The sequence below is a fragment of the Papio anubis genome, chromosome 4, assembly GCF_008728515.1.
Source record: "Papio anubis isolate 15944 chromosome 4, Panubis1.0, whole genome shotgun sequence".
Taxonomy (NCBI): Eukaryota; Metazoa; Chordata; class Mammalia; order Primates; family Cercopithecidae; genus Papio; species Papio anubis.
This window is the reverse complement of record NC_044979.1, coordinates 85,051,079-85,073,271: the sequence shown is the minus strand read 5'-3', so window position 1 is coordinate 85,073,271 and position 22,193 is coordinate 85,051,079. Positions and strand designations below refer to the sequence as shown.

At 35.9% G+C, this 22,193-nt stretch overlaps 1 protein-coding gene across 12 annotated transcripts in view; it reads left to right on the top strand.

Annotated features, from left to right (window-relative positions):
• The window catches only part of DGKB (diacylglycerol kinase beta), an 808,853-nt gene that overhangs the window by 58,079 nt on the left and 728,581 nt on the right, over window positions 1-22,193 (top strand). For all 12 annotated transcript variants that reach the window (XM_017956905.3, XM_017956903.3, XM_017956902.3 and 9 more), the window contains exon 2: window positions 20,438-20,694. In XM_017956905.3, the coding sequence (XP_017812394.1) occupies window positions 20,625-20,694 (70 nt within the window). In that variant the 5' untranslated portion in view covers window positions 20,438-20,624. The remainder of the gene's footprint in view (window positions 1-20,437; window positions 20,695-22,193) is intronic.

Genomic DNA, 22,193 nt, shown 5'->3' with positions numbered 1-22,193 from the left:
TTTTTTTTTTTTTTTTTTTTTTTTTTGAGACGGAGTCTTACTCTGTCGCCCAGGCTGGAGTGCAGTGGCCGGATCTCAGCTCACTGCAAGCTCCGCCTCCCGGGTTTACGCCATTCTCCGGCCTCAGCCTCCGGAGTAGCTGGGACTACAGGCGCCCACCACCTCGCCCGGCTAGTTTTTTGTATTTTTTAGTAGAGACGGGGTTTCACTGTGTTAGCCAGGATGGTCTCGATCTCCTGACCTCGTGATCCGCCCGTCTCGGCCTCCCAAAGTGCTGGGATTACAGGCTTGAGCCACCGCGCCCAGCCAGTTTTGTACATCTTATTGGATGCCTTATGGTTGGAGAATATAAAATATACAAACAGTATGATTTATATAACAAGTATGGTGGTCAGAGAATTTCAGTGGTCTAGAATTTATTATGCACATATGCCAGATACCTGGAAATACAAAGAGATTGTGTGAAAATCACTCAGGTTTTGCATTCTGAGTCTGAATTCTCCCTATATTGACCTCTTACATCTCTGCTAAGAAAGTGATTATTAATACCAACTAATTGCCAGGGATATAATGTGGCATGCAGTGTTTATGAAGGACATACACTGTCTTTTTTAATTCTCAGAAAAATCTATTATCTTAATATTTATAATTGTATTTTCCTAAGAAAACGTTGCAAAATCTATAAATTTTCAAGGTATGCACACATATTCATACAGTTTTGCACATAAAATCAGGTTGTTCAAAGATCCCCTGAAAATATACATGAACAACTTAATGCCATAGGGAAAAGTCTCAAGCCAAGGAGGTTGTTCTTGCAATCCTCTAAACATAGTATAACTGTGTGCTTTAAAACTCCAAAATCAATAAATAGCTAACAGTAAAAATCATCTAATTAAAATTTTTCTCTAGATAAATATTCAGCCACTGAAATCTTAAGATTTACGTATTACTCATTTATAAGAGGTGACAAAAAAAGAATGGAACATATGTCTTTGGAAAATTATAGTAAAATATCATTTTTAAAATCCTCTCTTCCTTACCTACTTATCTTGGATTTTGTCTGCCCTTCATGAAATAATTTCCTGAATATTAATTTATTAGGCATAAAGCATACATACAAAAGAAATAAACAATGGGAGACATATATGAATGTATGAAATTGTCATCAAAATTCAAATTTGGTCTAAGAAACACTTATGTTACAAGACAGGTGATAAATTAGAAAGAATGAAAGAAATTTTTGTAAGAAAATGCTTACTTATTTAAAGATTTGAAATCTAAAATATTTTTAAGTGATTTATGCTCTGAAATTTCACAATTTCTAAAATGATATTTTAAGTATACGTTATGCTGTCCTTTTTAGTGAAAGGCAGTATTTAACAAGGAAAATAGTTGGCATATTGTTGTTAGAGTATATCACGTAAGTATGAAAATGCAGAGCTGAATTTTCCATTATTTCAGTGCTTAATGAAACTGTTTTCTTTATGTCATTTTGTTTTCAACAGTGAAAAATCAGTAAGTAGGTATCATCAAATTGCTTCTTATTTCTTAAGAAGAAAACTTTCTGGGTCATATTGCCTAACTTTTTATTTCTGGGCTTTGGGTACAACTTTGGGAAAAGTTGGTGCTATGTCCATTCAGCTGCCCATGTTGTGTATTATAAAGTGACGTTATTACACAGATGGGATCATTGGTTTTAACACAAGCTATTGTGAGATGCACAGTTATGCATTTCAGGTATTTGCATTTAGTCAGGGAAGGAGGTAAGGGGACATAGGAAAATATTTATTAAAAAACATGTAAATTTCATAATTAAAATTCCAAAGTAAATGTTGCATCAAGATAATGTAGTTGCTTTTAGTGGGTTGGATAGAGAATGGAAAAGAAAATTTGTGAATTCCAACAACAAAGAAAACAAAAACCCTGAAAATGTGTATTTTCTCCCATTCTCAGCTTTTTATTTTATACCATTGCTTGTATATCTATTATAACCCACTAGTTACCTCTCTCTCACTCTTGCACATTCTAAAGATAGAGTGCAGTATTCCCCTGTACTTGAGCTCTCTGCTTCACCTTTTGAAGTCGTTTTCTTATCTTCTTTCTGACTCACCTATATAGTCTGTTTCTGACTGAACAAATATATCTAATGAAGTAATAACATTTTGTGGCTTTCACATATTGCTGGGAAATCAAATCTCATTACTGAGACTGACAAAGGAGCCTCAGACTTTGACTCTGCCTCCCTTTTTACCTTCCTCTTTTCTTGATATTCAGGTCTTTTGTCCAGGTACAAATCACTTTTTTCCCAGACTTCAGTTTCTATTTCCAACATCCACCCACAGCGCATACTCTCTGCCTCGATCATTTCTTGATTACTGATCATAACATTTCTGCTGCCTGGAATTTGCCTTCTCTCATGTTCTCTCTTTTGCTCCTGGTGAACAACACATAATCTTAGGTCAAACTTTGATTCCACTTCCTCTTTGTAGGTTTCTCTAATCACTCTAGTTAGAATTACACTTTCACCTCCATGCTTCTCAAGCATTCTGTTATTTATCAAGCTGTCTCATATAAACATGAACATGTTTGTCTGTTTTCCCTAATAGACTGAGATTATTGAGATCTGAGGCACTGCTTTATCATGTTTACTTTTCCCAGAACCTATGACAGTGACATGCACTTGTCACTCAATAAATGTTTGGTTAGGATATCCGTACCCTGTTTTGCTAGCTAGTCTTTATCAACTGCCTTGATGATTTACTTTGTCTCTATCTTTTGGTCAATTACCTACAACTCCTACTAATATCTCTTGGCTTTCTATGGATCTGGTTGATCTTTCTCTTTTCCTCTACTCCTTGATCTCTTACCATTTGACACTGTGACAACTTAATATCCCTCACGGTGCTCTGCCACCTAATGATAATCCACCTTCTGCAGGCCCAGCAATTACTGCATAACCCTTTGAAGCTGCCACCCCACTTAACAAACCTTGTTTGTTTCTGCTCCACAGGGCAATATCTTAATCAAATGTGGAGGTTATTGTCCCCTTTTACAAAAGTCTTTCATTGCTTTTGCATATATTCATATTTTTCTGTACATATTTTCTATTTTTATTTTCTCAGAAGAAATACATTCGTATCCTAAAATGAGTAAGAGAAAAGTATATTCATATTTTTATTTGATGTGTATTACTATTTATTTTCAAAGTCCTACAGTTAAATTGTGGTCTTTCTTGAACATAGATATCTGCTGTAGACAATTTGACTGTGGTAATTAGACCCAAGAACATAAACACGTTGAAATACTGGCTGTTTCCCGTGAAGCATTGTATTGTGGCAAGCATTGTATTGTGGCAATGTAAAGCAAAAGAGAAGCCCTCAAATTGGTTCCAGGGTATGTTTTTAAACTGCTGAATGTTAATATCGGAAAACAGTTTTACCATCACATACCCATTCCTCACTCCTGCCATGAATATCCATTGCATTACAATGAAAAATGCCGTTATATGTGACTGGAATATAAGCTTTAATTATGGCTGAGAGCTACTATCCTTTGAGCATTTATTATAAAGTTTCACCAGTCAAGTAAATAGTTATCCATGTGGCCAAAGATACATTCACATTAGACACATATTTTCTAGACTTCATGTTTCTTAACTGAGATAGTTAAAACTGAATGTGGTGTGAAAAAAGTGTATAATAAATTATAAAATATATATTGATGCATTTAAATAAAGTAAAATTTAAAATCCTAACAAAAAAGGCACCAACTAGTACCACCAACTGAAAAATGCTTTAATCAAAGAAGCTATATATGAATAACCCCTATATAGAATATTTGATGTTTCAAAAAGCACATAAAATATGTTTAGTGTTTTAGAATTTGAAATATGGAAATTAAAACAAAAGTAAGATGCCATCTCATAACCATTCTATTACTTTATGTTTTAACAAATTACTACAAATTTTGCAGCTTCAAACATCCACTATTTATTATTTCAGTTTCTGTAGATCAGGAATCTGAGCCTGGTGCAGGTGAATTCTCTGCTTAATATCACACAAGGCTGAAATCAAAGTGTTTGTGGGCTGTGTTCTCATCTGAAGATCTGACTAGAGAAAGATCCACTTTGGGGCTCCTTCAGGTTGTTGACAGAATGTATTCCCTTGAACCTGTGGAATTCATAGAAGCTCACTCCTTCAGTGCCAGAACACACACACACACACACACACACACACACACAGAGCAGGGGGTTAGATGGAAGAGAGAGAGAGAGAGAGAGAGAGAGAGAGAGAGAGAGAGAGAGAGAGATCTTACTTGCTGCTTCAATTCTCTGACCTCTAGACCTTACGTTTAAAAATTCATCTACTAGATGGAGTTCACCCAGAATAAGCTTCTTTCGATGAACTTAAAGTCAACTGACTAGGAATTTAGATTGCACTTGAAGTTGTACATATAATGTCATCTAATGCAGGGAATGACATCCCATTCATGTTGCCATGTTCTATTGGTCAGGAACATGTTTCAGGTTTTACCCACATGCAAGGGGAGGGGAGATGATGTTAGGGGTGACTCATGGGTGCTTAACCTAAGGTGTGTTCCCCATACTCATTTATGGGCAAACACTTAAGAAGCTGAGTAAAGTAAGTCCAGTTTGAGAGGAATTTGGCAGCCTATAATAAAGCATACCCTAAAACCCAGTAATACTATGCATAACAATGTGTCCAAGAAGTGTGGGTGTGTTTATTGCATTATTGATTTTAATAATGAAAAAATTAAAAAAAACCCTAAATCTTCATTAATAGAATACTAGATGAATAAATTATACACACACACACACACACACAAAATGAATACTTTCACTCTACAGCAGTGGCATCAATGAGCCAGAGCCACATAGACTAATATGAATACATCTGAAAAACTTGAATAAAAAATGCAAGTTGCAGAAAAAGGCCATCTGACACAAGTTTTATAAAAGTTCAAACATGTAAAATGGTACTATGAAGTGTGGATAGTTTATATATTACACATTCAGTAAAAGAATAAAGGAAGCATAGAAATAATAAACAGTAGTGTTAACATCTGGAATTTAAAAGGTGTGAGTTTTCTGTGAATGTGGAATAAAATGTAGGCTTACCAATTGAAAAAGCATCAATCATCATTGTATACTTTTATTTTTGTATTTCAATCAGAATCTTATTTCAAACGATAGTTCAGGATCTTTGTGTTTTCTGTTCTACTGAGATAGTTTTCAAATTTTAATCTGGAATTTTACAACTCTTAGAAATAAGCCTCAGGAGACTAATAAGGAAACATTCATAAGTTGAAAGTGATTCACTTATGGATTCCTTATAAAAAGTATTCTTAATGCCATTAGACTTATATCTGACTTTCAGATCTGATTTTATCTGTCATTAAACTTGATAGGCATATGTGCTTCAAAAATTCAAGTGCACTGTAGAGGTTTAGGAATATGTTAATTATTAGTATTTGTGTGTGTGTGTATATATATATATATACACATTATCTAAGTTAGTATATTGTGACTAAATACTACTAGTATTATTAGAAAAGTAATAATATTTTAATATAGTGTGTCCTACATACTGTATGTTAAAGTTTTATGTTTCTATTATTTATGATATATTACTCAGGATAAATATTTTTAAAGGCATTTATGAGTTGCTCTTCACAGAAATAGAATGGAAGTTATATCAAAAGTCATATCTAATACACATCAAATAAGGTGTTAATATTTAGGAATAAAAATGAGGACAAGAAATTAAATATGAAAAGAATCTGGGCTTTCCAAAAACATTATAATCCAAAGAATCTTTTGGTAAGTAAAGCAATAACTGAGACTTTCCTTAAAGAGCTTACCTATAACCTAGGAAGGCAAAATGCTGAATCAGCATCTGACAAAATGTGTGCATATGCATGGGGGTATGTATGTATTGCGTGTGGGTGTGTGTTTGTATGTGCCTGTGTGCGTGCATGTGTACTTATTTGGGTTGGAGGTCAGCTATGTCTGTTGGTCAATGGAAATATAGATTTATGTAATGAAATTTTCAGTTCTGTATCTTTTTTTCTAGTATGTCCTACTGTTATATATAGCACATATTTATAATAGATGCCTCAAGATTAAAACTATATACCTAAGTAGAAGGGATATATATTCTGTTTCTGAAGGAACCTTGAAGAAGGAATCTGTTAGTTGGAAGTCAATGTCACGGTGTGATTTAGGCTCTCCCTGGATTTCCAAGTGTTGCTAAATTTAGTTCATTCTAACCAGGAGAGGCTGAGGCATGCTATTTCTCTGCTGATCTCCAAACAGCTGCTGCTGTTCACCAATCTTTTTTTGAGATAGACCTAATTTAAATTATTACAACCTCATTTCACACCTTGAATTTGTCTTAAAAAGGAGTAATTTATTTCTAGTAGCTTTTTTTAGAAACCTACATTAGAACCTTTATAATACGGTTCAGTTTTTTAGAGTTTCTGTTCATCTGAAGGGTGTCTCTTGGGTTCCCTTGAATGCATTACATCTCATCATGCAATTATTCCATTTCAGAATTTGTTCATTTTTTAAAATCATTCTTTGGTTTTAAGAGCTATTACATGTCTTTTTCCCTTCATCTTGGCCAAGTAACACAGAGTAGACCAATTTTATTAATCAATCAGTTATTTTGTAATTCTGTGGATAAACTTCTATAGATTAAAAAGAAAATCATGGCTTGTACTAACAACCCCTCTTTCAGTTCTGTCCCTACTACAGGGGTCCCCAATCCCCGGGCCACATACCATTACTGGTCTGTGGCCTGTTAGGAACTAGGCCGCACAGCTGGAGGTGAGCAGTGGGCCAAGAAGCATTACCGCCTGAGCTCCGCCTCCTGTTGGATCAGCAGCCGCATTAGATTATCATAGGAGCACAAACCCTATTGTGAACTGGGTATGTGAGGGATCTAGGTTATGTACTCCTTATGAGTATCTAATGCCTGATGATCTGAGGTGGAACAGTTTCATCCCCAAACCATCTCCCCCACTCCATAACCACCTGCCTCCACTCACCGTCCATGGAAAAATCGTCTTTCATGAAACCAGTCCCTGGTGCCAAAAAGGTTGGGGGCCGCTAATCTACTATAATAAACATTGTGGCAGGCACTAAGTGGCTTACACAACAGATTTAGTCCTCCTGAGATCATTTGTATTATCCTTTTGCTCACCATGAGAATGAGGTATAAAGAAATTAAATATCAAAGTGACAGTTTTAGGCAGATTAAGCTCCAGAGTTACCTTACTGAAATGTCACATGCTAACCAGTTCAGAGTGTATGGCTAAATTACATATGTTTAAGTTTGCAAATTGCATATAATCCTATAGGTAACATAAAACTATTAAAAGATGCCAGATGAGGAAATCATATGCAGATAGACTTTTAGAAACGGTACTTTGATTTTGCTGCAGATAATGAAATAAAGGGAGCTTACTGCTAATGAGTCAGGCAAGATGTGATAAAGGTGTGAAGTAATTCAATGACCAGAGGGATAAAAGCAAAATATATTTTGCTAATAGAATGTCATGAGAAGTTTCTACCAATTACCATTTTATGATAATTTTTCTTTTCTTTTTTTTTTTTTTTGAGACGGAGTGTCACTCTGTCACCCAGGCTGGAGTGCAGTGGCGTGACCTCGCCTCACTGCAACCTCCGCCTCCTCGGTTCATGCCATTCTCCTGCTGCCTCAGCCTCCCGAGTAGCTGGGACTACAGGTGCCCACCACCACGCCAGGGTCATTTTTTTTCTTTTCTTTTTTTTTTTTTTTTTTTGGCATTTTTAGTAGAGACGGGGTTTCACCATGTTAGCCAGGATGGTCTTGATCTGACCTCGTGATCCACACACCTCGGCCTCCCAAAGTGCTGGGTTTATGGGCCCGAGCCACTGCCCCCAGCCCCGATAAACTTTAAAGAATAATTATACTTCAAAAATTTCTGAAACTCACTTCTCAAAGTGTTTGCAATTTATGGTTTAAACATTCCTAGTCATGTATAATTTTTTTAAAAATCAAAGCACGCTTAATATTCTATCAAGCAGAAACAGGCAATATTATAGATTTTAGTACTAGTAACAATACAGAAAATAAGTGAGAAAATGATATTGTAAATGTTTCTTAGTGGTGTATTTGGTGAACCAGTATGCACATGAAAGGTTTAAGGCAATGGTTTTAGAAGAAAATAAAACCGCATACAGTCAAAATATGTATTTTTCTATTGGTGACATCTATGCCTGTGTAAATTGACTCCATTTCTCTGTTTTTATACTGTGATTTACTATAAGCATTATTTGTTTCTCAGTGCAAACATCAAATATCATTTGACAAAAATGTCCCTCACGTACTTCAATAGTGATTTTCCTTAGGCAATTTTGTACTCTGTCTTGAGGTTGAATAACAGCATTAGAGTAGATTATTTTCCAGGGATTAAAGGTTTGAAAGATATTAGTTCCTTGCCAGCAATCATCAGTTTCCAGGAAGTGCTCATTACTAAATTTATTATTTTTTAATTAATAGAAAAATTTGTATAATTAGTTAGCACATGAATTCCTAATTCAATACAAAGTCAGAATACGTATTATATCATAGTTTCCTTGGGAAAGTAGTTTTCCATTGGAAAATTATTTTTAGTAAGTTTCTGTTTTCTTAAGCTGGGGATGGAAAATAAAGATAAATTTGTCAACTTGCAATAATCAACATTCTAGGAAATATCTGTTTCTGTTGAAAAAGCCCCAGGTCAGACAGATTGAGGAAACCATTCAACTGTGTTCTTCCTTAATTGGTATTCTATCCTGGTGGGGAAGGAAAGAGTTATACTTTATTCACAGTCATTTTTTTTCCTCTTCATTTGGGCTCATGTTTATGAAACGTCTTTATGAAAGACACAAACAAATATAACAGAAATAACAAAACATATCCTACAAAATGAATCTTCTCTCTTTCTGGGGTTAGAACCTTTTTTTTTTTCTAATGTACTATGCTTGATTTCTGTTTTTTTTATTTTTTGACTTTCACTATTTCAGCTATTCCTCTCTGTAAAGTCCAAAGCAAGAAGAAAACTCAGATTAAATATTTATGTCCAACTCCCAAAGCCCTTATTCTTCACTTCAGAGGGAGATGAGAATTGATAAATAATATGCACCTGGCTACATAATGTAAGAATGATAAATTAAATTAAATACACACACAGGAACACACACTTCTTTCAGTATATGCTAAAATGTAAAAATGGTAACAATAATAACTTAATAAATTAAGAGTTAAACATACACACATACCTACTTCTTTCAGGGCATGCTAAAATATAATAATAATAACTGGAATAGTAACAGTATTTTAATTTCATTTTATATGTGTCAAACGTTGCCTGAAGTAACTTGTTCTAGTTAATATTGCATAACCAACTACCAATAATAAGTGCTGTAAAATAATCGTTTTACTGTGTTTATAGATTTGGTAGGCCAGGAATTCAGAATGGGCATAGTAGAATTGGCTTGTTTCTGTTCTTTGGTATCCTGGTTGCTCAGCTGAGAAAACTTCAAGGTTGGAGAATGGGGCTACTAGGCAGACAGCTTGGGCTGCAAGCATCTGAAGGCACCTTTACTCATATTTGGGGGTGGAAGCTGGCTTGTCAACTGGGACTTCAGCTGGGCTGTTGCCTGGTATACTTATACGTGGCTTCTTCAAGTGATCTCTTCACATGAGCTACTTTGAGCATTCTTAGGATATGTTGGCAAGCTTCCAAGAACAAGTATCCCAAGAAAGAAAGGCTGAAGTGTGTGACAATTTATGATGTATATACAGATGTCATATAGCATCACTTCTGCTATAAGTTTTAGCTTCAGAAAGTCATAAAGGTATTCGCAAGTGCAAGGGGAGAAGCCATAGACACCACCTGCTGAAGAAGTACAATAGTGTTCCTGAAGACCATGTGAGATGAAAGATATTGTATCATCGTTCTTGAAAAATAGGATCTATCATAGCATTTTACATTATTTCATATTAAGAAATATTCTATCCCTATGGGTAGAATCTATCCTTATTTTCACCTAACCTACCAGTCTCAATTCGAAAAGATGTTTTAAAATCATATGTGAAAAGCAAGAGAATAGAAAATTCACTGGAAATAATTTTAAGAAGAATAAAATAATAAACCAAATTCAAAATCTTAACTTTAAAAACATACACAATACAAAGCTTGCTATATTTTCCTCTTTTGCATCACCAAAGATTTCCCTTGAAATTTTATTTTAGATTTTTTGTGTCAGCAGAGTCCAAAATTAACAAAATTATGAATTTTATATTAAGCCACCCACATACTCCTCTAAAAGAGTTTAGATTTCCAGTCTTTTTTCCTCGTATATGTACTGTATATATGTCCACTTTCAATTCTACTAATAAAAGCAATTCTACGTGTAAAAGCAAAGAGAAAATAACTATTATTGAGTTAGTTAGTATTGTGCACGTGCTATTTCTTTAAATGCTAATGCTCTGTGAAGTGGGTGGTATTATCTACTTTTCATGAGAAAGAAAATTGAGGCTCAGATTTAATGATTCACTACACAGTGAAGACACATAGCTCAGAAATTGAATGAGGATGCAGGTCTATTTGACTCAAATGTGTAAGAATATGATTATTTGTCCTTTAGATTCCTTCATCTATAAATTAATCATTAAAATTGTTTAAAATTGTTATAAATTGAACTACAACAAGCTGATTGTTATAGTTCTCAGTTAATGAATAACAATATGCATTGACTTTTAACTCTGTCTGCTGTTTTTACCTCATGCCTTTAGTGAGATCACTTCACCACATTTTTATGTAATTTTTTTCATATCTTCACACTGTTACTTCCCTCTTCCCCCATCATTTCCTCCTAAGTCAACTCTCAGTTCATCACTAAGCCTTATACATCATTGAGAAAAGAGAAATAATCAACCGGACATCCTCCATTTCCTAAACACTAAGTCCACAAAACTACTCATCTGTATCCATCCTTAAGATTAATTTTGGCCCTCACAGACTTTCTGGGACTTACCTCCCCCTCTTTTCTAAGTAGTTTAAAACACTACTCAGCTTCTCTTTCCTGAAGTTTGAATCAGTCTTACTAATAAACTCTTCTCATTAACTTTAAAATTGATTCCAGTAATTTCTACAAGAAAAAAAAGTTTCTTGATTTCACATTTTTTCTCTGGATAGCTACTTCTCTCTCTCTACTTCTCACAATCACACTCTCCAAGGGTTGATGAGTCTTCATTTCCTATACTCAGTTTCACCATGCCACCTTTACTATCTAACGTGCCCAACTTCAAAGAAATTGCTATTGCTAAAGTTGCCAGTGGCCACCATATTGCCAATGGATGCTTCAATTGTCATTTAGTTGCTCAGAAACTTTTGAAAAGTGTCTTCTAGTTCTAGATCCTTGAGGAATCGCCATACTGTTTTCCATAATGGTTGAACTAGTTTACAATCCCACCAACAGTGTAAAAGTGTTCCTATTTCTCCACATCCTCTCCAAGATGTACCATATGACCCAGCCATCCCATTACTGGGGATATACCCAAAGGATTGCAAGTGTAACGCTATAAAGACACATGCACCGCGTATGTTTATTGCAGCACTATTCTAATAGCAAAGACTTGGAATCAACCCAAATGTCCATCAGTGACAGATTGGATTAAGAAAATGTGGCACATATACACATGGAATACTATGCAGCCATAAAAAGGATGAGTTTGTGTCCTTTGGGGACATGGATGCAGCTAGAAACCATCATTCTTAGCAAACTATCACAGAACAGAAACCAAACACCGCGTATTCTCACTCATAGGTGGGAACTGAACAACAAGATCACTTGGACTCAGGAAGGGGAACATCACACACGGGAGGGCCTATCATGGGGAGGGGGAGGGGGGAGGGATTGCATTGGGAGTTATACCTGATGTAAATGACGAGTTGATGGGTGCAGCAGACTAACATGGCACAAGTATACATATGTAACAAACCTGCATGTTATGCACATGTACCCTACAACTTAAAGTATAATAATAATAAATAAATTAAAAAAAAAAAAAAAAAGAAAAGTGTCTTCTAGTCTCTCCTTGGTGGATTCTTTTCATTCCCTTCTGTTGTCTTTTTTGACATCATATTCTTTCAGTTGCTTTTAGGGGACGGGCAGGGGTAGGATAAAGTGGGGGAGGACTTTTTTCACCTCTAATCTCTAAATAAAAGAACTCGTCTTCTCAGAGTTTTGTTCTGTGTGCCTTTCTTCCACTACACTCTTGCCCCAGATGTGATGGACAGTGTATATTTTTCCCCTTTAGATCCTCCATTATCCTTGTCTTGAGGCTCTGTGCCTCAAGAGATTGTTTAAAATTGGTGAGACTGATCAGTGGTGGTCTGTGTCCTTGGCTTATGGTGAGGTTTGGTCAGTGTGAGGCACTGGAGGAGAATGGAGATTAGGAGAAGGATAACATTAGGGAATTTATTACTCCACCTCATGCCCAGCTAGGACACTCCAAAAAGAAATGTGTCCTGATGAAATGACTCCTGTCTCAGTCCATTTTGTGCTGCTCTTAACAGAATTCCTGAAACTGTGTAATTTATAATAAGCACAAATTTATTTTATAACAGTTCTGGAGGCTGGGAAATCCAAGATCTAAGTGCCAGCATCTGGTGAGGGCCTTCTTGCTGCATCGTCACATGCTGAAAGATGGAAGGGCAAAGGGGCACAGGAGGCTGAACTTGCCCTTTTATAATGTCATTAGTCCCATCTAGAAGGTTGGAATCTTCCTGGCCTAAATACCCCTCAAAGGTCCATCTTGTTAATATTGTTACAATGGCAATTAAATTTCAATATCAATGAGGGGGACAAATATTCAAATCATAGCTCCTCCTATCAAATGACCCTCTATATACAGCTACTCTGGGGTTCGTTAGCTAAAACATCCTTAGTCCCTTCAGGAGGTTCAATAAGTTTCCTACTATTGCTAGTTTAGGATACTGCATTAGTCTCTAATAACTTTCCTTACCTGTCCACATTTCCTAAATAATCTTTTCATTAAACTCTTAATTATCAATTTTAAGTGTGCCATCTCTTTCCTACTGGGATCCTGACATGTGGGATTCTTCACTAGGAAACAAATACCAAGATGGAGATAGGGATGCAAACACATATTAGATAATTATTCTTATGAAACATAAAAAGGGGAAAAAAAACAAGCAGAGTTGGGCAAGGAAAGCTTTCAGATTGTAATACAAAACTGATGCTTGTGAAAAGAGAAGGGGATATGCAGGATTGGTCAGAAATAGCCTCAGACCCCAGTGCAGACCTGATAAATTCTCAACCAGCCCACTGGGGAGCTCTGGAACAAAAATGGACCATTTAAGGGGTCTCCATTGGACAGAAATATCATGGCCCTAGTACATCCATCATCTTTTTGTTATTGATTCTTATCTGGGAAAAATGTGACCTCAGTTCAAAACCTAAGTTGACTTCTGAAGACAAGAAGAAGTATAGGCTGTCAGAAGTACAGACTGCTAATTGCAGTCTTTGCCCTGAATGACAAGTTCTATCTTGAAGCAGAGCTTAGGGGCATAGCTTCTTTGTCACCACATCAGGAGAACAGCCATTCCCAATTCTTGAAATATCATCTATACAGGAAACTCATAATATTTTACCTATCTCTTATCTTAGCCTAAGCTTAACTCAAAATCTACTAGTACATTCAATTCAGATATATGATATTCATCTCAACTTCAATACATCCCAAAACAATATAGTGATTTTTCTGTTCTCATCAATCCTGGTTCTATTCTAGTATTTGGAAATTGTTTAAATTCTACCTTTCCATTTCCAGCACTCAAGCCAAAATACAGGAGTCACTCTTGATCCCCTCTTTCTGCACAGAACTTATCCTATTCATTATCAAGTCCTACTTCAAAAACACGTCTTGAGTTCAGTTTTTAACCTTGATCTTTATTGCCATTCCCTAAAGTCACGAGCTCTCACACAATATTGGACGAGCCTCTTAATTGGTCTTCCCTCTTCCATTCTTGTCCTATTCATATCCATTGATTAAAGTGGATTTCTTAAAATATAAATCAATCCTGTTAATCTGCACAAAAATGTTTCAATGGTTTCATAATTTACTTATGACAAATTGTACTGTCCTTAACATGGCCTCTAATAATCTCACTTATGTAGCTCTTTTTAATTTTTTCGGCCTAATTGTGTTCTCCTCTATTTCTTGCTTACCAGGATCCAGTCATAACTGACTTCTTTAGAGATCTTATAATATTTGTAGTTTTTTTTCTTTACTTCTAAGTTTCTGCTCAGAATGTTTTTAATCTTCATTCAAGTTTACAATTATTTAACTTTTATCAGTTAGTTTAAATAAACCTTGCTCTCTGAATCTCTCTCTGAATCTCTTAAAAGAAATAAGGAGTTGCTGTTGTGTTATAGACTTTGTTGCCTTTTTTTCATATAAGTTATCACAGTTTGCATTTATTTATGGGCGTAGTTGGTTTAGTTATTGTAGCTCTTTCCCACTAAACACGATTTAATAGCTCAGGTATCATATCTGTTTAGCATAACACTATGTCCCCGGGATCTGGCATGATGGCTTGCATCCCATTCATTGGGTCTCAAATTTAGACTTCTTTTTATGGTTAAATGAACAAGCAATTATAAACCAACCTATAGAATTTATATTCCAGGTAATTTCATCCTACTTTTTCTTCAGCAATTCTATAGTTTTTATTTTGGCTCTACATCCTTTCCCATCCCTAGGATTTTTTTTTTTTTTTTTCTGTTGGAAATCTTATAGTTTGGAGTTTATGACCCTTGAGACCCAGTATACATATATTCTTCAGTGTGTCTTTTTTTTTTTTTTTTTTTCACTGCAAGCGCCGCCTCCCAGGTTTGCCATTCTTCTGCCTCAGCCTCCCTAGTAGTGAGTAGAGAGTAGTCGGGACTACAGATGCCTGCCACCACGCCCGGCTAATTTTTTTGTATTTTTAGTAGAGACAGGGTTTCACTGTGTTAGCCAGGATGGTCTCGATCTCCTGACCTCATGATCCACCTGCCTCCGCCTCCTAAAGTGCTGGGATTACAGGCATGAGCTACTGCATCTGACCTAGTGTGTCTTAATGTTTATTAACTTCTCTTCAATGATTGAAGTCATGGCATACTGACTTCTAATAATTACTTATAAATTTACACTTGATGTGACTCACAGATAACGCATCCAACCCAACAGATTGACTCATCTAGATATTACCTAATGGCTTCTTCATGAGGAGGTTGATTTCTCCCCTAATTATAGGGATTGTGTTTTAGCCCAGGTACAATGGCCCAAAGAGTCTTTTTCAACTCTTCCAACGCAATTATCTCCTGCTACAAACTAAGCAAAGTGGCACATCCACTGACTAGAAGGGAAAGCCAGAATTAGACTGCTTGCTAAAAGCCAGCAAAGTACATCCCTCCTGACGCTCATTTTATGTACCTAAAGAAAGAATTCTGCAGGGGAAGAGGAGATTTGTGAATGCACCATAGGGAATCTCAGCTGAATATTGTCACATTCTTTCTACCCATTTATGAAGAGGCGGAGATGGTAAGAATGTGCTGCCATCATTTTCATTACCTTCTGAGGCATGAAATACAGCTGTGCCTCTGTATTTAAAATTATACATGAAACATTTATCTTTTCATAGGTTTGTGTATGCCAATTCAAATAGTAAAAAGATTTGACTAAGAAAAAATTCTTCACTTGTACCCCACCCTTATTTTTACTATTTAGCTACATGTTACATCACATGATGAGGGTTAGAACTATGAGAATTATGAGAAATCAATGGCTTACACTAGAAGAAAGGTGAGAAAGAGAGGATTTATTCAAAGCATTTTGGTATTGGAATAAACAAAATCCAACAGCCAAAGTAAATTTACTGTGAGCCCCTCAGAGATACCATTATTTTGTAAATATCACATGTCAAAATGCAAATGGAGTAGATCAATCCAGAGAAGCTTTTCTTGTTACAAAAAGTGAAGACCTAAGTTGACCAGGTCATGCTAAATGATAAAAAGTTAAGTAGTATTTTTGTTAGATATTGATAAATAATTTAAAAATATACTTGGTGGTCATGTGTAAGTGTTGTTATGGTAAATTGGTTAGCTGACATCACAGGGCATCCCTTGGGAATGATGCGTATTTATATGGAGTTAGTTAAAAAAATTCACAAAATGTGAAATAATGCCATCCATTTTCAACTCTAAAAGCTCTGTACCCTGAAAGTGCACTTTTTTTTTTTTAAAAATGCCCATTTAGTTGAAGAAAATGGATGTAGTCCCTAGGAAAATTGAAGCCCAGACTGACTTCTGTTCTTGCCTCCTTTATGCACTATTTTCTCTTTCTCAACCTCAGGGCCTCCTTCTAATTAATTCTTCCACTCAACATTTTTTTTATGAACAAAAAGGAATTAAGTGAATTCATTCAAGAAATATTTATTGACCTGAGACTATATACCAAGCACTCTTCTAAGCACTGGGAAAAGAGCAGTGAATAAATGAATAACAATCCCTGCCCTCCATGGGGCTTACATCATGTAGTATAGAACAGGATGGTGATGCAGAATCTAACATACAGTTTGGATGAAAATCAAGTGCAAACCTAACACTTTTAGTTGCTTTGAACTTTTTGTGAAATTCCATCAAGGCTCAAAACAACTTACATTTCCCCTAATTGTAGTGTGTGGAGACAAATGTTAAATAATATACATAAGTGAAGTATTTGATGTTAAAATATTATATTCAAAACAAATTTAAAAAAATGAATGAAGGGATGGTCTGTATGACTGTACAATTTAAAATTCAATAACCAAGTGAGCCTTGATACATAGTTAGCATTCCTGTACAGATCTAAGGATGACAGTTCACCAGTCATTTTAAATTTAAATTTCTCATAATGAACTTAATGAACTGGGGGATATTTATCTTCCTTCCTTTTCTTTGTTTTGTTGTTGTTGTTGTTGTTTGTTTGTTTGTTTGTTTTTTGATACAAGGCCTTGCTCTGTCACTGAGGATAGAGTAAAGTGGTGCAATCAAAGCTCACTGCAACCTCTACCTCCTGGGCCCGTGCAATCCTCCCACCTCAGCCTCCTGAGTAGCTGGGACTACAGGCACATGCTACCATGCCCAGCTAATTTTTGTATTTTTGGTAGAGACAGGGTTTCTCCATGTTGCCTAGGCTGGTCTAGAACTCCTGAGCTCAAGTGATTCACCTGCCTTGGCCTCCCAAAGTGCTGGGATTACAGGCTTGAGCCACTGTGCCCAGCTGGGGGATTTTAATAAATTTCAGAGCAGGTTTCCAGGTGGAAAGATATAATTAAGACAATTATTACAATTATAATTTATTAATTAACTTGTTGTTGGTAATTTGTCAGACAGGCCTCAGGAATCATCCTAGTTCATGACCATCCAAGGACTCCAAGGGGGTTTGGGAAATGGCCATGTTAAGAAAGGGAGAGACCTCAGGGAGTGAGTTAAGAAGCTATCACAACAATGCAAGTGAGAGAGAAAGGAACTCATTGAAAATACTGACATTTCAGAAACGTAAGAGTGATCAGGTTTGTGGGTTTTTTTGTTGTCCTTTTGTTGTATCTTATTTCCCCTGAGGATAATGCCCAAGCCTCTTTATTTAGTATTGAAATCCCTTCAAAAACAACCTATTGCTGGTTTCTCTTATGGATATGTGCTCCAATCACCTATACTTACAAAAACAGGTGGTGGACCAAATTTACTCCCTAATTAGTTATTTGCTTACCACTGTCTAGTTTATGTGGGCCTCTTATCCTTAATATATAGCTTCCATATTAAAGTTATCTATTTAGTACAAGAAACTTCTGGATTTGCAGCCAATATGTCACCATTTCAGGTAGTAAGGTGGAGGAAAAGAATAAAAGGTTGCTTTAAAGGGCACTTGCCAGCAACTATTTCCTCTAACAGAACTTTTCTATATGTTTCACCAACATCTACTTACATCTCATTGGCCACTTCTTCATGTAAGGAACCTGGGGAATTCAGTCATTTAAACAGATTTATTTTCACCATCTTTCTTGTACCAAGTAAGCAAAAGAGAATGGATACTGGGTGGGCTTGGAACAGTCTGTGCTACACCTACCAGATTCAGTCACCAGTGTCACTTTCTCCATTTGTCAAAAGGGGGAGACTATTAGCACCTACCTCACAGAGTTGCTTTCTGAAGATTGAATGACCTAACACAGTAATGTGATTAGGAGAGTGCCTTTTGCTAACTGTAAGTTCTCAATAAAGCTGACGCATTGTGGAGTAACATTATTTTCATCTTTTATATGTTTTGATCTTTGCTCTATCTTCATTGCCTAGAAAGCTTTCTGGCAGAGAGCAAGGCTCAACAAATATTTGAATAAACAAACTGTTGTTATCACCAGTTAAAATTTTTGCATTGTTGGCAATTAAAAACTTACTCTGTCTCACTTAATCCTTGACTTAAAAAAAAAAGTTATTAACACTTAACTAACAATAATTGTATATATTTATAGGGTACAGAGTGATGTCTTGGTATATGTATACATTTTTTTTTTTTTTTTTTTGAGACTGGGCCTTGCTCTGTTGCCCAGGCTGGAGTACAGCAGCATGATCACAGGTCACTGCAGTCTCAACCGCCTGGGCTCCAGCGATTCTCCCACCTCAGCTCCCCCACTATTCCCCTGGAGTAGCTGAGACCACAGATGTGCACCACTACATCCAACTAATTTTTTTAAAAAAATTTTTTGTAGAGAATGGGGTCTCATTATGTTGTTGAGGCTGGTCTCAAACACCTGGGTTCATTCCATCCTCCTGCCTCAGCCTCCCAGTGTGCTGGGATTATAGGCATTAGCCACCTGCCTGGCCTTAATCCTTTATTAAAAGAATATCACAAGCTCCTGGAAGTGACAAGATAGCTGGAGAGTCAGGTTTAGACAGGAACGAGTATCCAATTATTTCTGTTATGATTTAGGTACAGCTGTTTTCACCCTGTCCTTGAATCACTCCACTCAACATTTAAAGCCCTGGAAGACAGGGTGTAATGTGCAAATGTGACAGAAACATCTGTCTCCCTTTGGTTAGAGGACAGAACACATCATTTCACAGTCCCACCAAAACTGCCTGTAACCGGAGAGAGACAGAGAGTTAGGATGAAATTAGTGTGAAAGATGAAATCAGCAGAAGGAAACTGGGTGGAAGATGTCCACAATTGTCATTGCATATCCCCATTCTCTTTTACTTGTATTGCATCCCCAAACCCATGGTTGCTCCTGGGAGAGAAAAGAGAAAAAATATCCAGCAATTTGGCCTCTGTGAACACATCAATATCATCATTTTCCCCATTGTATAGTAAACTACCATATTGTAAAACAGTGCAGGGATGTGACCCCACGAGACCAAAAAGAACAATTTTTAAAGGCAAGGATGACAGGATTTGAGAGTGAGGTCCTGGGGTTGATATTGGAAGACAGTAAAGAGATGTTGAAGAAAGGCAAGGTACTAAGACCAAATGAGTCTTGTCCGTAGAAGTATGGTGACTTTAAGTAATGCCATATGTAATGACATAAATAAACCTTGCAATGATTACAATTTTACAAATAATTCTTATGAAATACTTCATTTTCTATAAGGAATACAGTGCCAATCTGGCTGATTATTGAGCAGTTGATTATAGTCTCTGATAAAAACGTTGAAACCAGATGGTTTTTCATTTTGTTTGCCTTTACAGATATAGCCAGTAAATGTAGGTCCATGACAACCTAGAGATTTATTTTAAAGCGTGATTCACAATAGAATCATCTACTGTCATTACACAAGTCTTTCAGACATTTAGAGTTGCTTTAGTTGACCAATCTTTTGGATATTTTTTAAATCATAAAACTAAAACTTTATTTCATTGCTAGAAAAAAAATTATATGACTTCTCCAAAATTAATTCATATGATTGGAAATATATATACTAGTGCTGATGAACATTCCAAGCAATTATTGGCAGTCTATACTGTAAACTAGCAAATCATATGCACAGGGAGCTAGAGAGCTTATTTTAGCCTCCTTGGATAATTTAGGTCTAGATTTTATATGTAATGTTTACATATTTAAAAATTGGTACAGACTGATAAAAATGATACCACTGTCTACTCTTGGAATGTGGAATTTGTAAAACTGGACATAAAAATTTACATTTATGAAAATGTACTTTATAAGATTCTCTTCACAATTTGTATTCTTAATTTATATGATTTTAAAAATATTTAACATTCTGTACCTTGACATTTTTTTTCCTTTGTGCAATCATGTTAATCTTTTTTTTTTTTTTTTGCAGTTCTTTAACACATTATTGAAATTACAAACATCCAAAGCAGTTTCATGTGGACAGATTGCATATTTTGAAAGCCTGAGATATTTTATCATGAAACACGCCATGTGGAATCTTTGAAGCATAGATCTCTGTGCAGCAGCTGAATAAAGAATCTTTCACCTGGTATGTAACAGAGCTTCTCACCACCACCATGACAAACCAGGAAAAATGGGCCCACCTCAGCCCTTCGGAATTTTCCCAACTTCAGAAATATGCTGAGTGTAAGTATTCCTATTGAAATTATGAGATTATTTGACATTTGTGCTAGACAAAGTATCATTTATTTATAAGAACGGATCATAGATCCCGTTCATCATGGGGATAGATCCAGGTCTGCCTTTTGTGTTTACAAGTCAGGTTGACTTGAGACTACCTTTCTGACATGAGAGAAAGGAAAAGATAAATTAAATCAAGTATTACAGCTTGCAGGAAAGGAACTAAAATGTTAGATGCAAAATTAGGCTTGGAAAACACTCTAGCTGTAATAGAAATAAAGCAGAGGATGAGACAGCCTGGCAAAATGGAGAGTGGTAATACTGTAACAGACAGGGAGAAGGACAAACAGGGCGCAGAGAGTGAGAAGGAAGGAAAAAGAGAAGAGAAAAGCAATGCTGTTCTTGAGACAGTATGGTCTGACTCATAGATATCAAGAGGGAGGGAAAAGGGAGGAGTGTGTGTGTGTGTGTGTGTGTGTGTGTGTGTCTGTTTCTGTTTGATAACCTAGCATTTCAAAAGAGAGTAGGCAGTAGGGAGTCACAGATACATTATGGAATTAGAATCAGAGTTGGTAAAAGAAAGAGGTGTCAGGACCTCAAGTTAGGGCAACACAACTTTTTTAGTGTGTGCATTGATACAAGTGATAGGCTATGATCATTCACTTCACTGTAAGTTTTTTTTTAAATATTATTTCTTTGCATATGTAGAGTAAGATTTTATAAGAATTTTTTTTTTACTCTAGATGATCAGGAATATATCTATTTCATAAAGTGACTTTCAACTATAAATATGAAGAGCAGTTGATTCATGTGTTGAAGAGAGGAAAAGAAGCAACTGATTAATAGCAAGCACCAAAAGGCTTGGAAAATGATGAGTACAGAAAAAGCAATATATAGAGAATGCAGTAAGAATAGTAAGAACAGAAAGAATAACATGGTGACAGGGAGAATAAAATGAAAGTACTGGAAAGGAGAAAAAGAACCAAACAGCACATGATAGTGAAAGAGGTAAAAATTAAAGCATCTGGGCGACTTGTGCAGAAAGATGTTGTGGGATATAAGAGATGTGTATCAGGAATGAGTTGAATGATATTATAAAGTAGAAGCAGAGAAAGGGGTTAAACACATATTGGGGCTTCGAACATGAAGATAGATTTGATGGTAATGGTGAATACTATCACTCACTTTTATAGAGTACATATGATGAGCTGGGAACACTAATAAATGCTTCATGTATATTATCTGAAAAGACTAGTTTCAAGGGTATTCTAGAACCTTCCTAATCTGTGGATTGAATGAGGGTATGAGAATGCTGCTGGGTATTTGTAAGGAAGTTCAAAATCTATGATTTCATGGGCATTTTAAAAAACTTTTAGGAAAATGCCTATGACTATTGACTGAGTCAATAATAATAAAACTATGATTACAAAATATATGATATTTGGAAATTTTGACATCAACATATGGTTCTCACACTCAAAACTGTTTAGGGCCTCTGAATGTAC